The sequence below is a fragment of the Martes martes genome (genome assembly GCF_963455335.1).
Source record: "Martes martes genome assembly, chromosome: 13".
Lineage (NCBI taxonomy): Eukaryota > Metazoa > Chordata > Mammalia > Carnivora > Mustelidae > Martes > Martes martes.
Window position 1 is genome coordinate 52271578 of NC_137901.1, and position 22170 is coordinate 52293747.

The window sequence follows — 22170 nt, forward strand, 5'->3', positions numbered from 1 at the left end:
AAGAAAGTGGAACATAGAAGTGGATTTTACCTTGGGGATAGTGGCCAATAAAGAAAAATTTGACCTTTTGTTTTGTTTATCAAACAGAAGAACACAGAAATCAAAGCCTAGAGCCAATCTAAAAAAGGGGATAATAAAAGAGAGCCCTCTACAGTTAAGATGGAACCCTAAAAGGTCTTTACTCTTTGGGAGTAAAGTTGAGTTAGAAATAAACCTGCCTTTATAGAGTACAAATTCATATTCCTTGATTGTCCAAAAAATTAAAGCCTTGTATTTAAGAAAAAAAAAAAAAAAACTGAACAGGTGGTATCCCCAGGCACCTTGCAGAAGCAAATACAAATCCTCTACAGAGAAAGACGCCTTCATCCTAAAGCTCAAATTATTCATGAAAATATTTTAATGACAATGAGCAGCACACAATCAAGGATAACCAAACATAGGAAATAAGACATCATGAGCCAGCCTACAAAACTAATGATAACAGATACAGACCTGCAAAGATATTAGATAATAGAATCATCAGAGATTAGAAAAATAGCTATGCTTACTATGTTTTAAATATAAAATACAAACTTAAAATATCTGCAGGACTAATCCTGAAACTAATAGTATGGCATATGTTAACTAAGTAGAATTTAAATAAAAACTTGGAATCTTAAAAAAATAAATAAAATAAAATATCTGCAGGAGATAGCAAACTATAAAATACTTTGTAAAATGTAACCTTAAAAAGGGAAAAATACAATAAGAGAAAAATAGTGGATGTGTTTAACAGGAAATCAGAAAAGAAGAGCAAATTTGTAAACTAATGGAAAGTTGTAAGAAATTACACAGACCACAGTTCCATAAGATGCAAGGATGAAAGAGAGCAGAGTGATTAATAGACGTGGAAGACAGAATGAAAATGTTAAATACATGTCAACTAGAGTTTCAAGAGGAGAGGGGAGAGAAACTAACGTAATCTAGACAAATCTAAATAATTATTGACTAGAAAACAACAACAACAATACTTTTGAATTAAAAATTGACTTAAAAGGGGGCGCCTGGGTGGCTCAGTGGGTTAAGGCCTCTGCCTTCGGCTCAGGTCATGATCCTGGGGTCCTGGGATCGAGCCCCACATCGGGCTCTCTGCTCGGCAGGGAGCCTGCTTCCTCCTCTCTCTCTCTGCCTGCCTCTCTGCCTACTTGTGATCTCTGTCTGTCAAATAAAATAAATAAAATCTTAAAAAAAAAAAAAAAAAAAAATTGACTTAAAAGCACACATACAATAACATAAAATGGGACTAGAATAAATGGCTTAGTTATTCTGAGGCCCTATTTTTCTCAGACAAGAGTAAAACAATAGAATAAATTCAGACTGCTAATTTGCTCACTGTAATTTCTGCAGTAACCACCAAAAACAAACACAGAAACCCAGAATCTATACCTTTCAAGGTAGTGTAGAGGGAAAAGGGGATGGCTGAAGGAAAAAAAATAACTATTCCAAAGTAGTCAAGTTAGGATAGAAACTGAAACAGAACAGGCAGGACAAATAGAAAGTACAAAATAAAGATGATTGGTTTTTCAAAAAAAGTAGTAATAACATTAAATGCTCTAGTTAAATGACAAAGACTCTCAAGTAGGAAAAATATCTGACTCTATATTATTTTTAAGAAACATATAGGGGCGCCTGGGTGGCTCAGTGGGTTGGGCCTCTGCCTTCGGCTCGGGTCGTGATCTCAGGGTCCTGGTATCGAGCCCCGCATTGGGCTCTCTGCTCAGCAGGGAGCCTGCTTCCCCCTCTCTCTCTGCCTGCCTCTCTGCCTACTTGTGATCTCTGTCTGCCAAATAAATAAATAAAATCTTAAAAAGAAAACAAACATACTATTTAAACACTGAAAATATATAATACCTACAAAAAATAATAAGTGATGTGCAAAACTTCTATAGAGAATTATAAAACTTTATTGAGAAACTTTAAAGACCAAAATAAATGGAGAGAAATATCATGTTCATATGTTAGAATATTTAACATTTTAAAGATGTTATTTATTGCTCAATTTATTTATGGATTCAATGCAATCCCAGTCAGAATTCTCAAATGTTTTAGTTTAATTTTGTTTATTGTGTTTGCTCTTGCTTATCTTATTTTTTTGTAGCATGGTAACCTAATTATATAATTTATATCAAAATACAAAGGGCTAAAAATAGCCTTGGAATAAAAAAATAAATTGAGATAACTTGATCTACCAGTTATCAAATGTGCTATGAAATGGTAATGATTAAATTAATGTGGTATTGGTCCAGTGGTAGACAAACAGAGCAGTGGAACAAAACAGAAAACACAGAAGCAGACAAGTACATCAAAGAAACTTAATACATGATACAGATAGCCTAGCCCAATAGTAGAAAAAGGACAAACTTCTCAACAGATGGGACAACTGGGTGTTCCTACAGGGGAAAAATGAATGTTGACCTTTTCTTTACATCACACACAAAATTTATAGGTGAAGTAATAACTTTAATGTGAGTGGCAAACCAGAGCTTTTAGGAGAAAATCTAGTACAATATCCCCATGACTTTGGATGGCAAAGGCATCTCTTTAAAAAAAAGGAGGGGTCGCACTTTCGCTGTTTTTGTTTAGTTTGTGAACAAAGACTTAGACAAAGTGCAAAAAATAAATCCTCTTTTGCAACCCAGAACTCATGGCTCAGTATGAGTTTTGATACAGATAAGAAGGAACAAGATCCAGGGTGCCTGGGTGGCTCAGTGGGTTAAAGCCTCTGCCTTCGGCTCAAGTCATGATCTCAGGGTTCTGGGACCAAGCGTAGGGCTCTCTGATCAGCAGGGAGCCTGCTTTCCCCCTCTCTCTGCCTGCCTCTCTGCCTCCTTGTGATCTGTCAAATAAATAAAATAAAAAATCTTCAAAAAAAAAAAAAAGGAGGGGGGCAGGGCAATCACTAGTGGCATGGCAAATGTTGTTAAGTCTGGGAATCATGAGTTTGGTATTAAAATTAGTGTTGTTACCATAAGGAGAAGAAAATACTATCCAATGAGCAAGAAAGATAGACACAACTTCAACAGCTACCAAGGGTTTTAAGCTCAGAATATATAAATAACTTCACAATTCAGTAAGAAAATCTTTTAGAAAAATGGGCAAAAACTTTGTACAGGCATGTTATAAATAGAGATTTCAAAATGGAGTATGTATATATAGCAAAAGATATTCAGACTCATTTGACACCCAGATTGTCAAAACTGAAAACGTGTGATACCAAGTGTTAGAGGGATGTGCAACAATTGGGAGTTCTCATACTCCTATCTACTAAAATTGAAGATAAACAGATTCTCTGGCCCAGCAATTCTACTTCTAGGTAATAACCTAGAGAAACTAGTGCATATATGTGCCAGCAGACATGTACAAAAATGTTCATAGGTACACTGTTTGATATAGCTATCAATGTGAAAATGCCCAAATATCAATCAATAACTGAGTGGAAAAGTGTATTATGAGACCCTCATATAACAGAATATCATACAATAATGAAGTCACATCTACACACCAACATGGAATAATCTTAAAAATATAATTTTGTTTTATGAATTCTTGTTTTATTCTTTATGTGTTCAGTATGTTTGTGATATTTCATAAATTTTAAGCATTAGATTTAAGAACTGGGGCACTGAGTTTGGGAAAGCTTCATTCACCCAGCCTTACCCTGCTCTTGTCCTCACAGTATGAGGTTCTGGAAGTATAAAGGGAGGTGACTTTCCTCTAGCTGACAACACTCCAAAGAGGGGAGCCATAGTTATGGCAATGGTGAGACCCTTCAAGTACTCTGAGATGGACAAAGCAGTGAAGAAAAGAAATTGTGGGTAGACACATGTGGACTACTCCTTCGTGATGACACTATGGTGGGGAACACCTCACAAGTGGTGAGCTGAGGCTGGGCGTCAGACCCATGCCCTTATTCTTTATGATTTGAACACTGAAAGTTAAAAATGCAGTCATTTGGATCCTGGGACCCTTGATGCTAGCAGCATATTGATTAGAGAAATTTTGTAAGTTTTGAAATAAACATTTATTTTTACCATAAGTAAACATTTTATAGTAAATATTCTAGGAAGTTATTATGTTTATATGTATGAATCAGAAAATACCAATCCTTCCTGATCAGTCAGATTACTTCTATTTACCTTGGTATATTTCCGACAAAAGTCATGTCATTGTAGACAATGGACACTGGAGAAATGACATGAATCATTTACAAGGCACTGCATGTGGGTGTGGGTGTGCATGTGTGTGCAAGTGAGCATGTCATCATATATATGACACCACACTACAGAAGGTCATTTACCTTATATGCCTCATCACTGACAGCTTTGATGTTGGCTTCTCTCCATCTTCCTGGTACTCCGTCAATTACCTCACGATAGTTCACATAATAGCCAGTAATTTCAGCCCCTCCAGTCTTATCTGGTTGCTTCCATCCAAGAACCATCGAGTCACGAAAACTTTCAAGACAAGTGATGTCACAGGGTGGAGAGGGTGCAGCTGTTGCAATATGAGTAGCAAGTGAGTAGACAGTAATGCATTTATGATTTTATGCACATTAAGCTTGTTTCATTTGTGCCACATGGGAGGGCACTAGGGTCGTGCAGTATAAAACTAAAATGTGAGACAGATCCGTAACTTGGCACCCAGTTTGGCGTATGAGAAAAAAAAAACGGTGAAAAGTGTACTGTAATTATTATTCCAAAGATAAAAAGGAACTGCCCCCCTATTTCCACAGAAGAATAATTTTTGAAATACTAAAAGTAAAATGGTGCAATATTCTGAAAAATGATTCTGTTCCCCATAAGAAGAAATATTTTTCCCTAGATACATATTTCATTTCTTTACATGGTTTTGTTTTTATTTGCTCCTTGAAGAAAATGAAGTATGCGTATCAATTTCTGCCTCAATGCACTTACAGAGAATTTCCATATTATTTCCAAATGGTTAGCATTTCACCATTCAGGAATACATACCCTTGTGAGACTTTATGACTAAACAAGTTCTATCTACACACAGAAAAAAATCTTATTTGGAGCTCAGCTAAATGCCATCTTTAAAATAAAAAAACAAAAAACAGGCACAATCTGCCATATGATATTTTTCTTTTAGTATATAATACCTTTTGCTGCATTATTTTTAACCTGATGTTGGACTATTATTCATGTAGTACAAAATACTATATAGCTGTCATTGTGTTTATTAGTTCCTAACCAGAAAAACATTTGGAGGATGTTTTAAAAGTCTCTCTTCATTTGTGTGGCTTCTGATCAACTTTTTACCCAACTACTAAATTATAGTTTTTGATTAAGAAAGAGAGGGTCAGATGGTGGAAAGAAATCCATCTAGATATGCAATAACATCATAGAGTTTTCTGGATATTTATCTGGATTATGGGGGGAAAAACTATTTATTTTTATTCAAAAGAGTCTTAGAAGAATAAAGATTTTAAAAATGCAATACATTTGTTTCTCTCTCCCCCTCACAAACCTCCTTCATTCTTTATACTAAAAAAAAAAAAAAAACCAACAAACTTTCTCTCTCTCTTTCTCTCTCACTCTTCCTATTACAGAGCAATATTAAATGTCAACTCTCAAATGAATATCTCATCTTGAGCTGAGGGGACAATAAAGTTTTTAAAAAATGGAAAGGACAGAAGTTGGGGTTGGGGTGGAGTATCAGTATATGCTTATCATTTCATTTTTATTTGATAAGAAAACACTGTCACCTAAAATATAAAAGCCACAAGTACCAAATATCCTAATAAGAAAATTCTGAGCTTGCTGATAAATAGTCTTAAATAAATCGGTTCTGGGGAATGTGATTCATACAGCACAGAATTTAGCTTTATGTGATTATGATACCCTGTTAAACTCTTCATGGCACCTCAAAGAGATAATGTTACTCATATTTACTTGAGTTAAATATGAAGGATAACTTGAAAACCTGAAGATGAACAACAGAAGTTAATAACTATTATCCTGAAGAAATGTGACTTCTTTGTAAAATATTTTTCCTATACCTGTATTAAACATGAATATTTCAAAGGACCCTATATAGGCTGTGATTATCAAATTCTTCCAGCTCTCAGTTCGGCTTTTCTTAGCGAAATAAGGCCAGAGTTGTGTCTGCCAGGGAAAAGGACTCTATAACCAAAATACTTTAAATATTCTATTGTCATTAAGCACAGTGAAGTAAATACAAAAGCCAAACTCTTATAAAATTACTTTCACAATTCATTAGACAAAAGTATTACAAATGGATAGCTGAAAACATGTCAAATGAAGAATAAACATAGATGAAAGTGAACACAGATGGAAGAATGTGATCTAGACAATGAGGTGAGGACACTGATGGAGACAGATGGAACAGTTGTAGTTTTTCGACTCTCACCTATGTGCTTCTTCTTTTTCAGAGGGTCAGACTTACTTTTCCCCTTAATATCTGCCTTCTGTGGTGATGCGGTAAGCTCTTCCTGAACTGTTTCACTTACTTTACTCACTTCTGTTTGGCCCAAGTTGTGAGCACTACTGGGTAGTGAAGGTTTGTTAAGTTTGCTACCAAGCAAAGCATCTTTCTTAAAGGTTGGCTGGGAGGCTCCATGCATGCCTCCCCTGGAGTCTGTTAGTCCACCAGGTGTATCATTCAGTTCAGGCCACACATCTGGAGACACTCCTCCCCCTACAATCGCCAGATAACAACAGAAACACTTTAAGCCCAGACACAGTACAAATTGCTCTTACTTAATAGAACAAAGGGAAAAACAGGACCATACGCAGAACAAAAGTAATCTTAGTTTAACAGAAATCACTCAGACTGGCAAGAAATATGGATACGTTTCTCATAATTTACACCAAGGAAACAGCTCAACTTCTCCATATTCTGGGAAAAGAAGAAATGAGAACAGAAAACCACGAACAGAACAGGAACCATTTTGATTTGCAGAACCCAAGTATATTTAAGAAAAAAGCAAATCTCCGATGCTTTTTGAAAGAAATTAAGTCGTCTTATTCAACAGACTGAGGGGAGGAAAAGATCATAAAGTGCACAAGACTTACACTAAAGATCCTGATTTTATAACAGTTAGAATTACGTACATTATTGAACAATTAATGGCCTGTACCTCCCAACCTCAAAAAAAAAGTTCACTATTATCCATATCATAGAGACTATTAAAAAGTAATACAGCATGCTAACTGAAGATAACTGTATGAAATAACTTTCCCTTCAAATATGGGTTACTCTATCACAGACTTCATTTTTGGTGCTCTGAACTACCTGGGTCCCTTCCCTACTTTATCTAAGATTGGGAGGCACATTATGTACATGCATACAATTACTTTATTACCCGTTTTATTCTGCAGGTTACTTTGTGAGCAGAGACGCAGCATATGATTAAGCAACCACATGTGTCTTGCACAAAATTTAGAGGAGTTTATAAAGAGCATGTTAATGTGTAGTTAGTGAAAACAAGCCAGGCTTTGTTGCAGGTGAAATGGCTTTTAGGTACAAAATGATCTGTGTTATGGGTGATATACCGCTTCAAGGAACCGGATGGTCCTCCACATTCCCAGCATGAGAACGAAGTTAGAATGGAGTTTCACACAGTGAGAAATATCTTAGGAAACTCGGACTTGTGAAGATGACAAGGCTATGTGGGCGCACACAGAATCTGGATAAGTGGTGAAGATCTGTAAAATGACGGCTACAGAAGGTTAGCTGTCACCTGGAGTCAGAGAAAATGATCATCTGGGGATGGAATCATCAAGCAGTACTAGAAGCTTTAGACAATTACCGGAGAGGATAGTATCTTCCTTTATAACTTATAAAAAATCCTTTTTTATCTACCAAGTTATGCATAAGGATCTTACCAATAGCAGCTTTAACTTCAATCGCTTCTGATTCCTGTGAATATTCGCTAAGTCCAGCTGCATTCACTGCTCTAACCCGGAAGATATAACTCTGACCAGTCGCCAATCCATGGCAAGTAAATCTAAAAGGAAAGGAAGCTTTAAAAATTTTTCCTAGGGGGGAAATTAGACAAGATGGTTTTAGCTTAACTGAATGATCTGGCTTTATAAAAACCATTCGTTTTCTAAAAGGAGGAAGCAAATGGACAGAGATCAGGTAACGTTTGTGCATTAGACAAGAAGGCAGCTAATTAGGGCAATTTTCTAAACTCCCTCCATCAAACAATGCAGAGTCCTGGCTTTCCCCTGAATAAGTACTTTAACTTTTCTGAGCCTCTGGTGTGTGCATCAGTAAAATGGGGATAATAGTGCCTCCATAATAATTTTTGTGTAAGATTTGGCCAGAAAAGGTATTTAAAGTGCCTATTTCAGGGCCTGGCATATAAGAGGTATTTAGTAAATAATAGGTGGTATAAATATGATTAATGGCTCTTTCAGATATATACTTGTGACTGTAAGGCATTGGCTGCTCCTTGTTATAGCGGCCTAGTAGTCCCTGCTTCCCTGCATGCCAGGGAGGTATAATAACTTGAGAAATTACACTAGAATCTGAAAATAAGATGAAATATAGATTACCATTTAGATATAAGGATCCTATAATGAGGTGTGAATTCATGGGCAGTGTTACACATAAAACAACCTTACTCCTTAATAACTATTATGGCTATAAGTAGCTATTTCATGAATCACTCTAACATTTTAATCCATCCTGAAGACTATAACCAGAGGAAATAACAGGTCTGCTAATGACTCTATCACCATTAGTAATGTTGGACTATTTAATGAAGGCAGTCATAAATTGGGCCAATCCTTCAGGTCAGCTCAGTTCAGCAAATATTTATTGAGCACTTCAGTGTTCCAGACACTGAGCTAGGTATTATGGACACAAAGATGAATAAAAAATGGTGTCTGTCCTTGAGAAGTTCTTATCTGTTTGTGGAAAGGCAGACCCTGCCTAACCCTCTATAAATATTTCTATATGGTCCCAGGAAAAGGCTGGGAATGCACAGTAAAAGTGAAATGAACAAATGGGCTAAATGAATCTCTTGCTTTCTCCCATTCATTGATTTGCCTCTGTTCTCCTGTTCTACAAAAGAAACAACTCATCCTATGGGGGTCCTTGGAGTTTGATGTGGTCATGCCAGAAAATAACAATCCTGTTTGACAATTTTGGGGGTGGAATTCTCCTCTGAGATTAGTTGTAAATCAAAGGAGGCTCAGAGTTTGGTTGCAGGTCAGAATTCATCATCAACCTGCAAAGTTTATTGATAAAATATTTGAAAGCAAGTAAAAAAATAACTATCTCCAGATTAGAAACAGATATAAAGAAGTTGCAAAGTATTCTGAATACCCCTCTGTTGGTGTTACTGTGTCCTTAGCACTGAGTTTAACCATGTTCAGAATTTGTAAAATGCTGATAGTTCTTTCCTATTCACTTAAAATGCTTAGGGGAAGGGAGCCTAAGTGGCTCAATCAGTTAAGCATCCAACTCCTGATTCCAGCTCAGGTCATGATCTCAGGGTTTTTGAGACTGAACCCTGCTTACGATTCTCTGTCTCCCTCTCCCCCTGCCCCTCTACCACACCCTTCTCTTAAAAAATTAAATAAATAAATAAAATGCCTGGGTACTTTATGTCAGCTATAGTCTACTAGATCCTTGAAATCTAGTATCACACCAAATATTAAAGACCAGAACAGAGGGGTAAAAAGGACAAATGGTATGAAGGAAAAGAATCAGAAAAATACCATAAAATGAATTCATCATAGCTGGCATTAATATGTTTCTAAGTGTTTAAGATCACAAGTAGGCCTTTTTTTTTTTTCAAATATATGGCAGTAGATTATGTTCAATTTTAAATTCATTTGGGTATTTAAAATATAACGTTTTATTTTTTTATAACTTTCTTTTAAGATTATATTTATTTATTTGACAGTAGTAGAGAGAGACAGTGAGAGAAGGAACACAAGCCAGCGGAGAGGGAGAGGGAGAAGCAGGCCTCCTGCAGATCCCAGGATGCTGGGATCATGACCTGAGCTGAAGGCAAATGCTTAATGACTGAGCCACCCAGGTGCCCCTAAAGTATAATGTTTTAAAAAACCACCCTCCATTGGATGTTTGTGCTGGGTCCATGGTCGCATTTTCTCTCTCTCTCTTTTTTTTTTTGTGGGGGAAAATCATAATTTTATTGTAAATTAAAAATTAATTTCTTATTTTTCATTTTTTTATTATGTTCAGTTAACCAACATATAGTACATCATTAGTTTTAGATGTAGTGTTCAATGATTCATTTGCTGTGCGTTTCCTCTTCATAGCCTCCCTGCTCTAGAGTCAGAAGTCTCCCCACAGCACCCCTCCACCCCAACATTGCGGTTACCGTGGGCCCTTCACAGGGTTGTTGTTGCAGGGCTCCCACTTGCCAGAGCCAACAACGCTTGACTCTATGTAGTAGCCGACCAGCTCTTTAGCATCTTTGGATTCCTCCCATGAAACTACCACTGATGTGTCTGTATTTCTGCTTGGGATGATTTTGCCTGGGGGCTTGGGGATATCTGACAAAGGAGGAAAATAATGATCAAACTCAGGGTGGTTTCAAAAAATGTGGTCTTATCATATATGAACACACACACACACACACACACATATAAATTTTATATAAGTAATCATAACAAATGTAGTTGTTTTATTTTATATTTGTTAAAGCAGAAAATTAAAAAAATCAATATGTTATTTTGGGGGCATAATGAAAATACTCCAGAAAAAAAATATATTAGCAATATTGTTGAAACTCCTGGAGAAGTTTACTTTTCATAATTTCATAGCTCATAATAATAATTTTTTAAATGTATCAGTCAGGTATAGTCATCAATTAAATTTATAATGTGAAAGATGGATGCCACCGCTTTTATTTCCGGATGGGTACATTCTAATGAGATTCTTGCTTTTGGGATTTTTTCTTGGATTGAATTCAAATCAGTTTTGTTCAACCAAATTCTCTACTCACCAAGTTTGTCCCCTACCACGGTCACTTCCGTTGCCTCTGAGGGCTCACCAACTCCTGCTGAGTTAGAACAGCGGACACGGAAACGGTAGGATTTCCCTTCAGCCAGGTCGAACAGAGCAAAGCGAGGCGACTTCACAGGGAGCTCTGTGTTCACCCGCTGCCAGTTTTCTGTTCCTGCTTCACACTGCACCCCCAACAGAGAGACCCATTCACAGCACGGCAAGAATAGATGGGAACTTTGAGCCAGGCATCTAGCAGTCTTATTTATCAGCCAACAAACTACTTACCTGTTATGAGTGGAACTGGAGAAGAGATATGGAGGAAATTAGGAATGAAGCATTGTAGTCCAGAGGATTCTCTAAATCAAATATGGCTTTGGATTATTTGATAAATATGCTACTTTAATACTTCACTGACTTGTTAACTAAGATCATCGATCTACTTATAAAAGACTTTATTTTGAAGACAGTTTGGGGTCAGATACTTTGGGGTCAGATACTTTTCTAATTCTTTGTGAGGTAAATAGATTTATTATGCTATACAAAATTCTTAAATTTTCATTGTTATAAACTGTTTCATTTTAATTGAGTGTTATTTAATGACTCATAATCTCATTCTGGTCTGTACTCAAATACCACTTCCTCAAAAAGGCCTTCTTGATCACTCCCTGCCTAGTCTATCAAAGACTCTAAAAGAGTTCTTTGTTCCTTTCTCATCATTCTCTATCCCTTACCCTGCCTTATTTTTTTCAAAAACAGTTATCTGTATTTGAAATTAAGTTATTTACTTGTCATCTCCTCCAATGCAAAGTAAATTTCAGTGAAATGAGTTCAGGGAGTTGTCTTGTTCCCTGTTATGCCCCAGAGCCTAGAATTGTATCTGGCACATAGCAGATAATCAACAAAAAATTTTTTTTTCTGAATAAATGAATTGTTTTGAATTAGAGTTTCTTTCTTCCTTCCCTATATTTTAGAATAAATAATGGGAAAAACTAAACTTAAAGCAATTCTTTTCTTGGAACTAAAATGATCTAGGGTGACTCTGAAATCCTTGAAAGGATGTGGTATCGATTTGCTCTTTGGTAGAGAATATAGTGAGAAAACTATCACTAGTCTTCAGCAATCCTTTATCCTGCCTATTTGAATCCTCAGTTTTGCCCCAAGGTCAGCAGAAGTGATTTTGCTTCAGAACTTTTAAACATTTTCAAGAGACTTTTCTAGAAATCCAACCCTCATGATACAGTGACCAGCTGAAAAGATAATACACTGTTGGAACTATAAGAATACTGATATATCGCTTGGCATAACCTTCATTGACTTAAAATGGAGGCAATGTGGTATTGGTGCAAAGGACCCAGAGGCATTCATTGCAGTCTTAGCTTTGTTAATAACAAGATATGTGACCTTGGAAAAGTCACATGAGTATTCTTTGGTCTCAGTTTCATCATTCATAAAATAAGCAAATGTGACAAGGTAACCTCTAAAGTCCTTTGTAGAATCTTCCACGATTATGTCATTATGGGTGGGAGGGTAGAAAGGATAAATTTCCCCTAAACAGTCAATCTGCTGCTAACTGAGGGATGAAATTCTCCCAGACCTTTAATCCTTTAGTTTAGGACTTTGACTCATTTTGACACATTCTCCCCTGGGGAACATATAACAATTATCAGTCATTTATACTTTCATAATAAAAATAATAGCTGCCTTTTCACTATGCTAAGAGTTTTATGGCATTGTAACTTTTTAATCCTCTCAACTATGCTCTGAATTTGTGGGGGCAGCACTGTGTGAGTATCCCAGTTTTCCAGAGAAGGCAAGCTTGGGAAGGTTGAAAGGCAACGAAGTGTACTAGTTGGATACAGTATATGAAAACTGAGCCAGACTGCCCAGGTTCAAATCCTAGCTATGTCTCTAACTGTGTGACCCTGAGCAAACTGTACGCCCAATCAATGCCCTCTATTAAATATCAACCATTCCAGGGCTCACAGACATGGTAGAACTGGGTATAAGCTGCAGCCATACCAGGCAAGTTTGTGCTATATGTGCATGCAATTTCTGGAAACAAGTTCTATAAAAAGGTGCAAGCTTGGGGGTTACTGAAGAAGCAGCATTCCCATGGGCATCAACATTCTGGGGAGGAAAACAGCTGCAGGACAAGAGCATGTGAAATGTTGCCACTTTAGAAAGGTCAACATGTTAGAAGCGGCTTTTTATCAGAAATAACCTGAGACTCAGCTGAGCAGGATGGTTTGACGTTTGGATAATTCTTCTGTAAATGTGCCCTAGTCTCTGGGTATGTTCTGCTCTCCCAATATGTCAACATCCTGGGCCTTTTGTATATGTCAGCAGTGCCTAGAGAGACCTGTTTACTCACACCACACTCATAAGTGTTCCCTCCGTTCCATACTAATAGGTTCACTGGTGGAAGAACACTTTTAACACTTTTTAATCACAGCCTCACATACATTTAGGTCTAGGGAAGTTATAGATTTTCCTGGAGAAATTAGAGTTTATATGACCAGAGGAAATGTTCAACGGCAGCCAAAGTTGACTCATCTAAAGAAAATGCCTCAGTGGTAGGTTGTTACTATGTCATTACTGTAGGAAGGATGGTAATTATTGTCACAGAGCTTATTCAGAACTCTTTTCCTGTGGAGCATTTCAAAAAGATTCAGTGAAGGGTATGTATTAAGCACACCAGGAAACAAACATTTTCCACTCTAGTCTTGTCCTCTATTAAAAAAAATATAGGAAAAAAAAGTTAAATCAGGAATGTTACTCAAGTTGTATTTAATTTGAGGTTAACATCTAGAAAATATACAAATTCATACCAATAAGACTTTAAATATTATTTTGGTAAAATCAGACTCTTTTGAAAGATGCCCATATTGCATGTTAAAGAGATACTCCATTTATTGTTACCAATTCGCTAGGGGTCAGGAGAAGTGAGGCGTGCTCCTCAAAGACATGAACTAAATGTCTTTATCAAGTAAATAAATGAATAAATTTATTAATTAAAATAGGAAAACCACAGACACTAGCATTTTTAGTGCTAGCATAATTTTCTCTGATGATCTGAAATAACTAAAAGGCCATAAAAGTAGTCATCTTTGCTTTTATGTTGTTACCTGATTTGCAGATGTTTGCATATTTGCACACACTTATGTATCTACGATATCTATTCTCTTACAATAATTGCCAGGGAAGTGACCTAGTAGGTGTTCTAAAATTGAATGATCAGAAAACCATTAAGGATGAAAGAGAAAAGCTCTTAGGAAAACTAACTGAGCTACACGATATTTTGCCAAATAAAGACCTTTTCTACAATTTTGCTATGAAAGTAAAATGTCAAGTAAATGATAACTTATTTTGCTATCACAAAATTTTATAAAAACAAAGTACACACAAAAAAGTACAGCCAACTGTTTCATTCATTGTTCTAAAAAAAAATGGTGTGTTAAAAATAAATAAATAAAATGGTACGTGGCTGTCAATAAAAATGTAACATTCTTACAGATAACATAAAATAAACTTACTTTTGTTTCATTTTTCAATTACATCTTAATCGAGACTTTCTTAGCAAATGGATTGGAATCTCATTTTAAGCAAATTCTCTTTAAATGCCCTTTGCCTGGAGCAATGATGCCTTACCTAGCCATCACTCCTCCTGCATGTCTGCACTTGCAACTGGCCACTTCCCACAAATAACACCCTATCCAGGCCGTGGCTCCCCTCCATTTTCTGGGTAGAAATACTTACTACAGCTGCCCTCAAATACAGGTAAATGATGGATTCACATATAATTCTCACCATTCCACTCATTTTAGGTTTTCATTATATGCTGCCCTCTCTAACATAATTACAATAAAATTGTAAGACAGTTGAGGGAAAGCACTAGCCAGTGTCTCATGCTGTTTTGTAATCCTGATCCCACACTACTATCTACACTGGAGTAGTACTAGCCAAGTGGATGGTAGCACGTAAGAAATTTCTCTAATTCTCCAGCTATTTGACAGTATTCTGAAAGTACTATAACTTTTATTCCTCTGGCTCATCTACCCTCATGAATGTTCATTTCTGACTGCAGAAGACAAGTTGTAAGGAAATGAAAAGCTTCCTAGAGAAGGGAGACAAAGGGAGTGTCTAGAAAACAGTGCCATATGAACAAACTACAGTTTTAGGAACATTTCTCTGTTTAAAAGGGTCATAATTCGGGGTCTGTGGACCTCTTAGAAGTCTATGGGTGAGCTCCACGGATCCAGAAGCCCCCGAACTTTCAGGCAAAGTTCCATGTGATATACATTTTTTGGTGAAGACTGTTTATAGTTTATAAGGGTTTAAAGAGTTCGGGACACAATGGAAATTTAATCTCTATTTCTTTAAAGAAATCTTTAAGAAGAGGCCTGAGGTAATAATGTTGATTCCAGGGTCTTACCTTTTCCACAAAGTACAGAATGCCCTCATGGCCACGCTGGCTAGGGGGCTTCCAACTTAGCACCACATAGCTCCGGGTAGCCTCTGTGACAGAGAGGTCTGTGGGGGGGCCGGGAATGATACCCTCTGAAAAACAACAAGGAAAAGTGAAAAGGACACACCCTGGGAGGCCCAGCATAGAGAGATGTCATAGATGTTCCTCTCCCACTGGAGAAAGAGTTAATTACAGCTCCACAGTATAAAGAACTACCTCATCTCTGAAATTCTTCCTAAAACATTCATTCATTCATTCATTCAAAGCCACAATTTTACTTTCATTGCTTGGCAATTTTGATTTTCTTACTGAGCCTAAAAAACAGTAATGCTATAAGTTATACTTTCTTTACATCCTATATCAGCTTTTTATGGAATATCTTTTCAAGGATGTTTGGATAGCAAACAAACTTGGAATATAAAGATAGTATATTCTCTAGGGCAGAAAGTTGACTTGTTTTCTCACCAGGAAAGTAAAGATAATGTCCTTCTCCAGAGAAAGCTTGGGCACAGGGTTTGTCAGATGTAACATATATCTACTGTGTGTACAGCATCCATCTGTGCTGCTCCCTACCACCCTGTGGAACTTGGCGGGAGGATAATGCAAAGGAAAGTAATGAGAACAGAAAGCTCGTGCTGTCTAATTGCGCTGTGACTAAAGAATTCTTTGTCTCTGACCTAGGCATCTCTTATCTTTTGCCAATATCAATGAAACTGGGGTATGAAACGTATTAGTTTGTAAGTAGGGCAAAACTTTAGACCCTCTATATCCAATAACTAAAATACCAAGCAAAATACACGAAACAACTGTTTATAGACATTGGATATTAGCTGGCTTAGGACAATGATTCCTGAAAGAAGAATAACAGATTAGGTGAGCTCTACCACTGTCCTAGCTTATTGTCTGGAGAGAATCTTAAGACAGCAGCTCAGGAAGAGGACCCCAGGTAGAACCTGGGAGTCTCCCCAAGTGGAGGAGAAGAAGCTGGAATTCCAGGAAGGGAAGGTATCTACAGAGAGAGTCATAAGGATGAATACTGGAGGAAAGGGCTGCACAGAGAGGGAGGCTTCAGAGATGTTCAGAAGGTCCCTCCGGAGTGCTCACCTGAATACTAACCAGCACATCAATGTGAGGAAACCATCTGAGGTGGGGGAAAACCCACACAACAGAATTGAAGAGAATAAACCTCAAAGCTCTCATAGGGCCTGGGAGAGTCCATATTCCAACCATTTAGGGTGGAAATCTCCTAATTCACAAGCATCTGGTAGAGTACTACTCAGAAGGCTATTTCCTCTGTAGTACGGCCAAATTATGCCTCAGCTAAAGTCTGTTCTGATTTCACTTAACAAAAGCAAGCCTTGAAAGATCAAATCATTTCCCCAGAACAAAGCTCAAGAGCATTTATAAAAACATAAAAATATCCAGCACCAAACAATGTAAATTCAAAATGTCTGGCATCTCATGAAACGTTATTAAGTATGCAAAGGAGCAAGAAAATACAGCCCTTTCTGGGGAGAAAAATCAATCAATGAAAACAAAACCAAAAATGTCACAGATTATAGAATTAGTCAACAAGGTTATAAAAACAGTTATTGTAAAAACAGTCCATATGTCCAAGAGGGCAAAGATTAAACATGTTAAATAAAGACATGGAAAATATAATGACACAGTAGCAGAAAGTGTCTGAAATGAAACACAGAAAGCAAATACACTGAAAGGGAAAATGAACACAGCATCAGTGACCCCTGGTTTCAAGTAGCATGTAACTGGAGTTCCTGAGGTAGAAAAGAAAGAAGGGGATACAGGAAAAAAAACAACATTTAGAGAAACAATGCTGAAGAATTTCCCAAGGCTGATGAAAATTGTAAACTCACAGATCCAAGGAACTTGTACACCCCAAGCACAAGACACATGAAGGAAACAACACTAATGCATATCACAAACAAATTTCTCAATCCAGTGACAAAAAGAATCTGTTAAAAGCAGATAGAGAGAAAAAGATACATACTGAGGGACAAAAATAAGAATAACAATAGTCATTCTTTTTTTTTTTTCTGAAGATTTTATTTATTTATTTGAGAGCGAGCACAAACAGCAAGGGATAAGGAGAAGCAGCAAGGGATAAGGAGAAGCAAGGGATGAGGAAAAGCAGACTCCTCATTGAGCCTGGAGCCCAATGCGGGTCTCAATCCCAGGACCCTAAAATCATGACCTGAGCCAAAGAAAGGTGCTTAACTGAGCCACCCAAGTGCCCCAACAATAGTCATTCTTATAGTGCAGATTTGCACTATAGTGGACCACCATTTCTAAAGTACTGAAAGAAAAACTGTCGATCTAGAATTGTACAACAAGTGAACATCTATTTCAAAAAGAAGGATGAAATAGAGACTGTTTCAGACATACAAAAATAAAATAATTCATAATCAGCAGGACTGCACTACAAGGAATATTAAAGGAAATGCTTCACGAACAAAGAAAGTGGTATCAGATGGAAATCCAGATCTACACAAAGAAATGAAGAACAGAAATGATAAAAATGTGAGTGAATACTGAAAAGTTTTTTCTTACTTTTAAATTTCTTTGAAAGATAAGTGACTATCTGAACCAAAACAATAGCATTGTGTTGTGTAATTTGAAATATATACACAAATAAAATCCATGCAATAACAGCACCAAGGCTTGCAAGGGGAAATGGGATAACGCTGTTTTAAGTTCTTACAACTATACATGTAGTAGTAAAATCTTACTTGAAGGAGGCTGTGATAAGACATATATTAAAATTCTATACTACTATAATACAAAACAAAGAATTATAGTTAATAAGATACCATGGCTAAAATAGAATAATTAAAAAGTACTCAATCTAAAAGAAAGTAGGAAAAAAAGGAGAAAGGAAACAAATGGATTGATAGAAAACAAATAGCAAGATGGTAGATTTAAATCCAACCGTATCAATAATCACACAAAATGTAATTGTTCAAACATTCCAATAAGAAGGCAAAGATTACCCAACTGGATAAAAAATCAAGACTCAACTACATGCTGCCTACAAGAAATAAAATTTAAATATAAAGACACACATAGGTCAAGAATAAAAGGATGGAAAGCATATGCCATGCTAACACTAATCAAAAAAAAAAAAAAAAACAACAACCCCTGAATGATTATATTAGTATCAAAGTAGATTTCTAAGCAAAAAACATTACCATGGATAAAGAGTGTCACTTTATAATAACAAAGTGGTCAATTCATAAGAAGATATGACAATCAAAATGTTTATTCATGAATAACAAAGCCTCAAACAGTATGAAGCAAAATCTGGTAGAACTCCAAGAAGAAAAAAATAAATCCACCATCTGGTCAGAGATTTCACCAATACTCTATTAACTGATAAACAAGAAGATCAGATATAAAACAGTTGAAATTCCAGTAGGTTTTTTTATAGAAAATAATAAAGCTGATTTTTCAAATTTATGTGGAAATGCAAAGGCAGCATAGCCAAAACAACTTCGGGGGAAAAAAAATAGAGGAGTAAATATTACCTAATTTCAAAACTACAAGGCTTTAAAATTTTTATTTATTTGTTTATTTATTTAAAACTAGGAAGCTTAAAAACAACAACAACAACAACCTAAAGCCACAGTAGTCAAGATAGTGTGGTTGGTGTAGAGAAAACAAAATTGACCAACAGAGATTCCAGAAATAGATAAAAAAAAAAAATGCAACCAATTGATTTTGGCAATGGTGCCAAGGTAATTCAATGGGAAAGGATAATCTTTTGAACTGATTGCTGAAATCGCTGGATAGCCATATGCAAAATATCACGATAATAATAACAACTTAGACCCTTACTTTGCATAATAAAGAAAAAATTAATTTGAAATGGAACATAGATTGAAATCTAAGAGCTAATGCTATAACATTTCTAGAATAAACAGGAAAAATATCTAAGTAAACTTGATTTGGCAAAGATTCAAATATGATGCAAAAATGGCAATATACACATAAAACGATTTCCAACAGTATTAGGGAAATGCAAATTAAAACCACTATGCACCCGCTATGAAACATCATTACTGGTGATAATGTGGAGCAGATGAAATTCATATACTGCTGATTGGAATGTAAAATGGTACAAACGTCTTGGAAACAGTTGGCAGTTAAAAATTAAACATATACCCCCCCAAAAAAATTAAACATACAACTACCATATGACCTATCTGTCCAACTCCTAGGTATTTATCCAAGAGAAATGAAAAGGTTAAGTCCATACAAACACTTAATAAGGATGTTCATAGAAGCTTTTGACAGTAAATGGATTAAAAAAAACTTGAACTGATACATGCATCAACATGAGTAAATCTCAAAATAATTATGCTGAGTGAAGAAAACTAGAGAAAAACAAGTAAGATTCCATTTATCTAAGAGTGTGGAAAACACAAACTAGAGTGACAGAAAGCAGATCAGTGATGGCCTGGCGATGGGCAGAGGCAGGAGAAAGGAATTACAGAGGGGCATGAGGAAATTTTAGGGATGATGGGTATGTTCATTATTTTGATCATGGTGACAGCTTCACAGGTGTATACACATGGAGAATTTGCCAAATCGTACATTTTACAGAAATCAGTTTACTCTATGTCAATCGTACTTCAATAAACCTTTTTTTTTAAAAGATTTTATTTATTTATTTGACAGACAGAGATCACAAGTAGGCAGAGAGGCAGGCAGAGAGGAGGAAGCAGTCTCCCCACAGAGCAGAGAGCCCGATGTGGGGCTCGATCCCAAGAACCCGGGATCATGACCAGAGCCGAAGGCAGGGGCTTTAATCCATTGAGCCACCCAGGCGCCCCCTTCAATAAACCTTTTTTAAAAACAGTGATTCTCTGAAAATATACGTTACTTTATGATCTCTACATATTTCAGGATATTCTTCCCAAAATATCTTATATAATATACACTGTAACCTCCATAATAAAGGCTAAACCACATGGCAAAACACTGGCAACTGTATCTGGGGAAAACTGAGCTTTTACCTGAAGGTTCCTCTTCAGTGACAATGATCTGTCCAGTCCAGGGTGCTGAAGGGCGACCTGAACAGAGATAAACGTAAAAATCACAAAGTTTATAAATGCGGTTTCAACTGCACTCATGAACTGGCCATAGTAGCCACAAATTGGCTTGATTAACTAGTTTACTTACATATTTTCCTAATGAATCTTACTGAGCATATATATGGTGTTGTGTCTTTAAGGAACCCACAATCTGATAGAGCACAGAGCCCACCTATTTGGAGTCAACATTTCTGGAACTGTACTTTCACAAGCAAGGTAAATAACCTATGTTCATTTACTGTTCAGTAGAGATCTCTGGAAACATGTAAGTTCTCTCATCTCTCCTTAAAAGATAGTATGTATATGGGAGAAATGTTTCTGGAACAACTACAAGCCCAGTAGTTATTTATCTGCAATAATAAAGCCAAAAAAAGGAGAGGGGAGCTAATCCTACAGTACAATGCAATGAAAGCAATTTCTTTCCATTATATTTTGAAAAGTATTATCTACGAAAGAAACCAGTTTAGATCTGGAGGAAGGAAAATGGGTAAATGGGCAGGAAAAGAGGAAAATCCATTTAAATTCATTTCATTCATTCATTCATTGAAGAGGATATTCATTGCTGTGTTCCCACAAGTAAGAGATAGAGAGAATGGTTTAACTCCTGCTTTATCAACAGATTTTCACCAGAGCTAATACAAAAACAGAAAGGTGATTTGCAAGATAACCTATTTTCAACTCAAACAAACTCAACCTTATTTTCATTGGAATTTATAAAAGAGGAGTAAATGAAGTATGAGCTGGAATTAGGAAAGAGGGAGGGAAGTCAGACAGCAGGCAAAAAACAATCAGAGGGCAATCAAGGAGTTTGATTAGAAAAAGTCCCCAGAGAAAGGTTTTTTACTTAGCTTTTTACAATGCCACACGTGTACCTAAGGTAAGAATAATGCTGCAAATATGACATAGACCAGTAGTCCTCAACCAGGATGATTTTGCCCCTTGGGGATAGAACAGCGCCACCCCCCCCCCCCATGACAAATAATTATCTAGCTTAAATGTCTATACAGTCAAGTTTGAAATATCCAGTATGGTCTGAAGTGTTAATTTCCAACAATCTTTTAGTGTCATTTTATGGTCTCTATTACTGAGGATGTATATGGGTTCCCATGAAACAAATGTAGAGCATAAATATGTACCATGGTTTTGATGTTTAGATGTGGAATTTAAATATATGAAAATATTATTTTTGATTGTCTAATACGGTAACTCAAGTATAGAGATATAATGTAAAAATGTGTTTTTCCTTTGATATAAAGATGCTCACTGTGTTGAGTATTAATGTGCTAAGGGGCAAATTCTAGGTTAAGAAACTTACCTTATAATATTAAGAATTAAAAGAAAAGTATATTTGGAGTGTGCTAACAAAAAATAAAAATGCTTCCCAGGTTTTATCATATTTCATTTCAAACAGAACTCAGTTTAACAAGGAAAAGTTTTCTGAATCAAATAAAAATAAGACAAAAAATAAAGCCCTTAGTGAAGAGACAAGTCTAAAAACAAATTGGTTTTCGTTTTGTTTTTTCCCCCCTAGGATATGCTGATAGATAAAGGATTTCCTAGTCTCTTCTCCCTCTAGTGGAAGGGGGG

The 22170-nt window shown here is 36.3% G+C and overlaps 1 protein-coding gene across 2 annotated transcripts in view; it reads right to left on the minus strand.

Moving 5' to 3' along the window:
- MYOM1 (myomesin 1) overlaps nucleotides 1-22170 on the minus strand; it is a 152822-nt gene that overhangs the window by 48525 nt on the left and 82127 nt on the right. For both annotated transcript variants that reach the window (XM_080820935.1, XM_080820934.1), the window contains 6 exons: nucleotides 20506-20562; nucleotides 15440-15564; nucleotides 11006-11189; nucleotides 10379-10553; nucleotides 7905-8026; nucleotides 4337-4533 (listed from right to left, as the gene is read on the minus strand). In XM_080820935.1, coding sequence (XP_080677061.1) covers nucleotides 4337-4533; nucleotides 7905-8026; nucleotides 10379-10553; nucleotides 11006-11189; nucleotides 15440-15564; nucleotides 20506-20562 — 860 coding nt within the window. The remainder of the gene's footprint in view (nucleotides 1-4336; nucleotides 4534-7904; nucleotides 8027-10378; nucleotides 10554-11005; nucleotides 11190-15439; nucleotides 15565-20505; nucleotides 20563-22170) is intronic.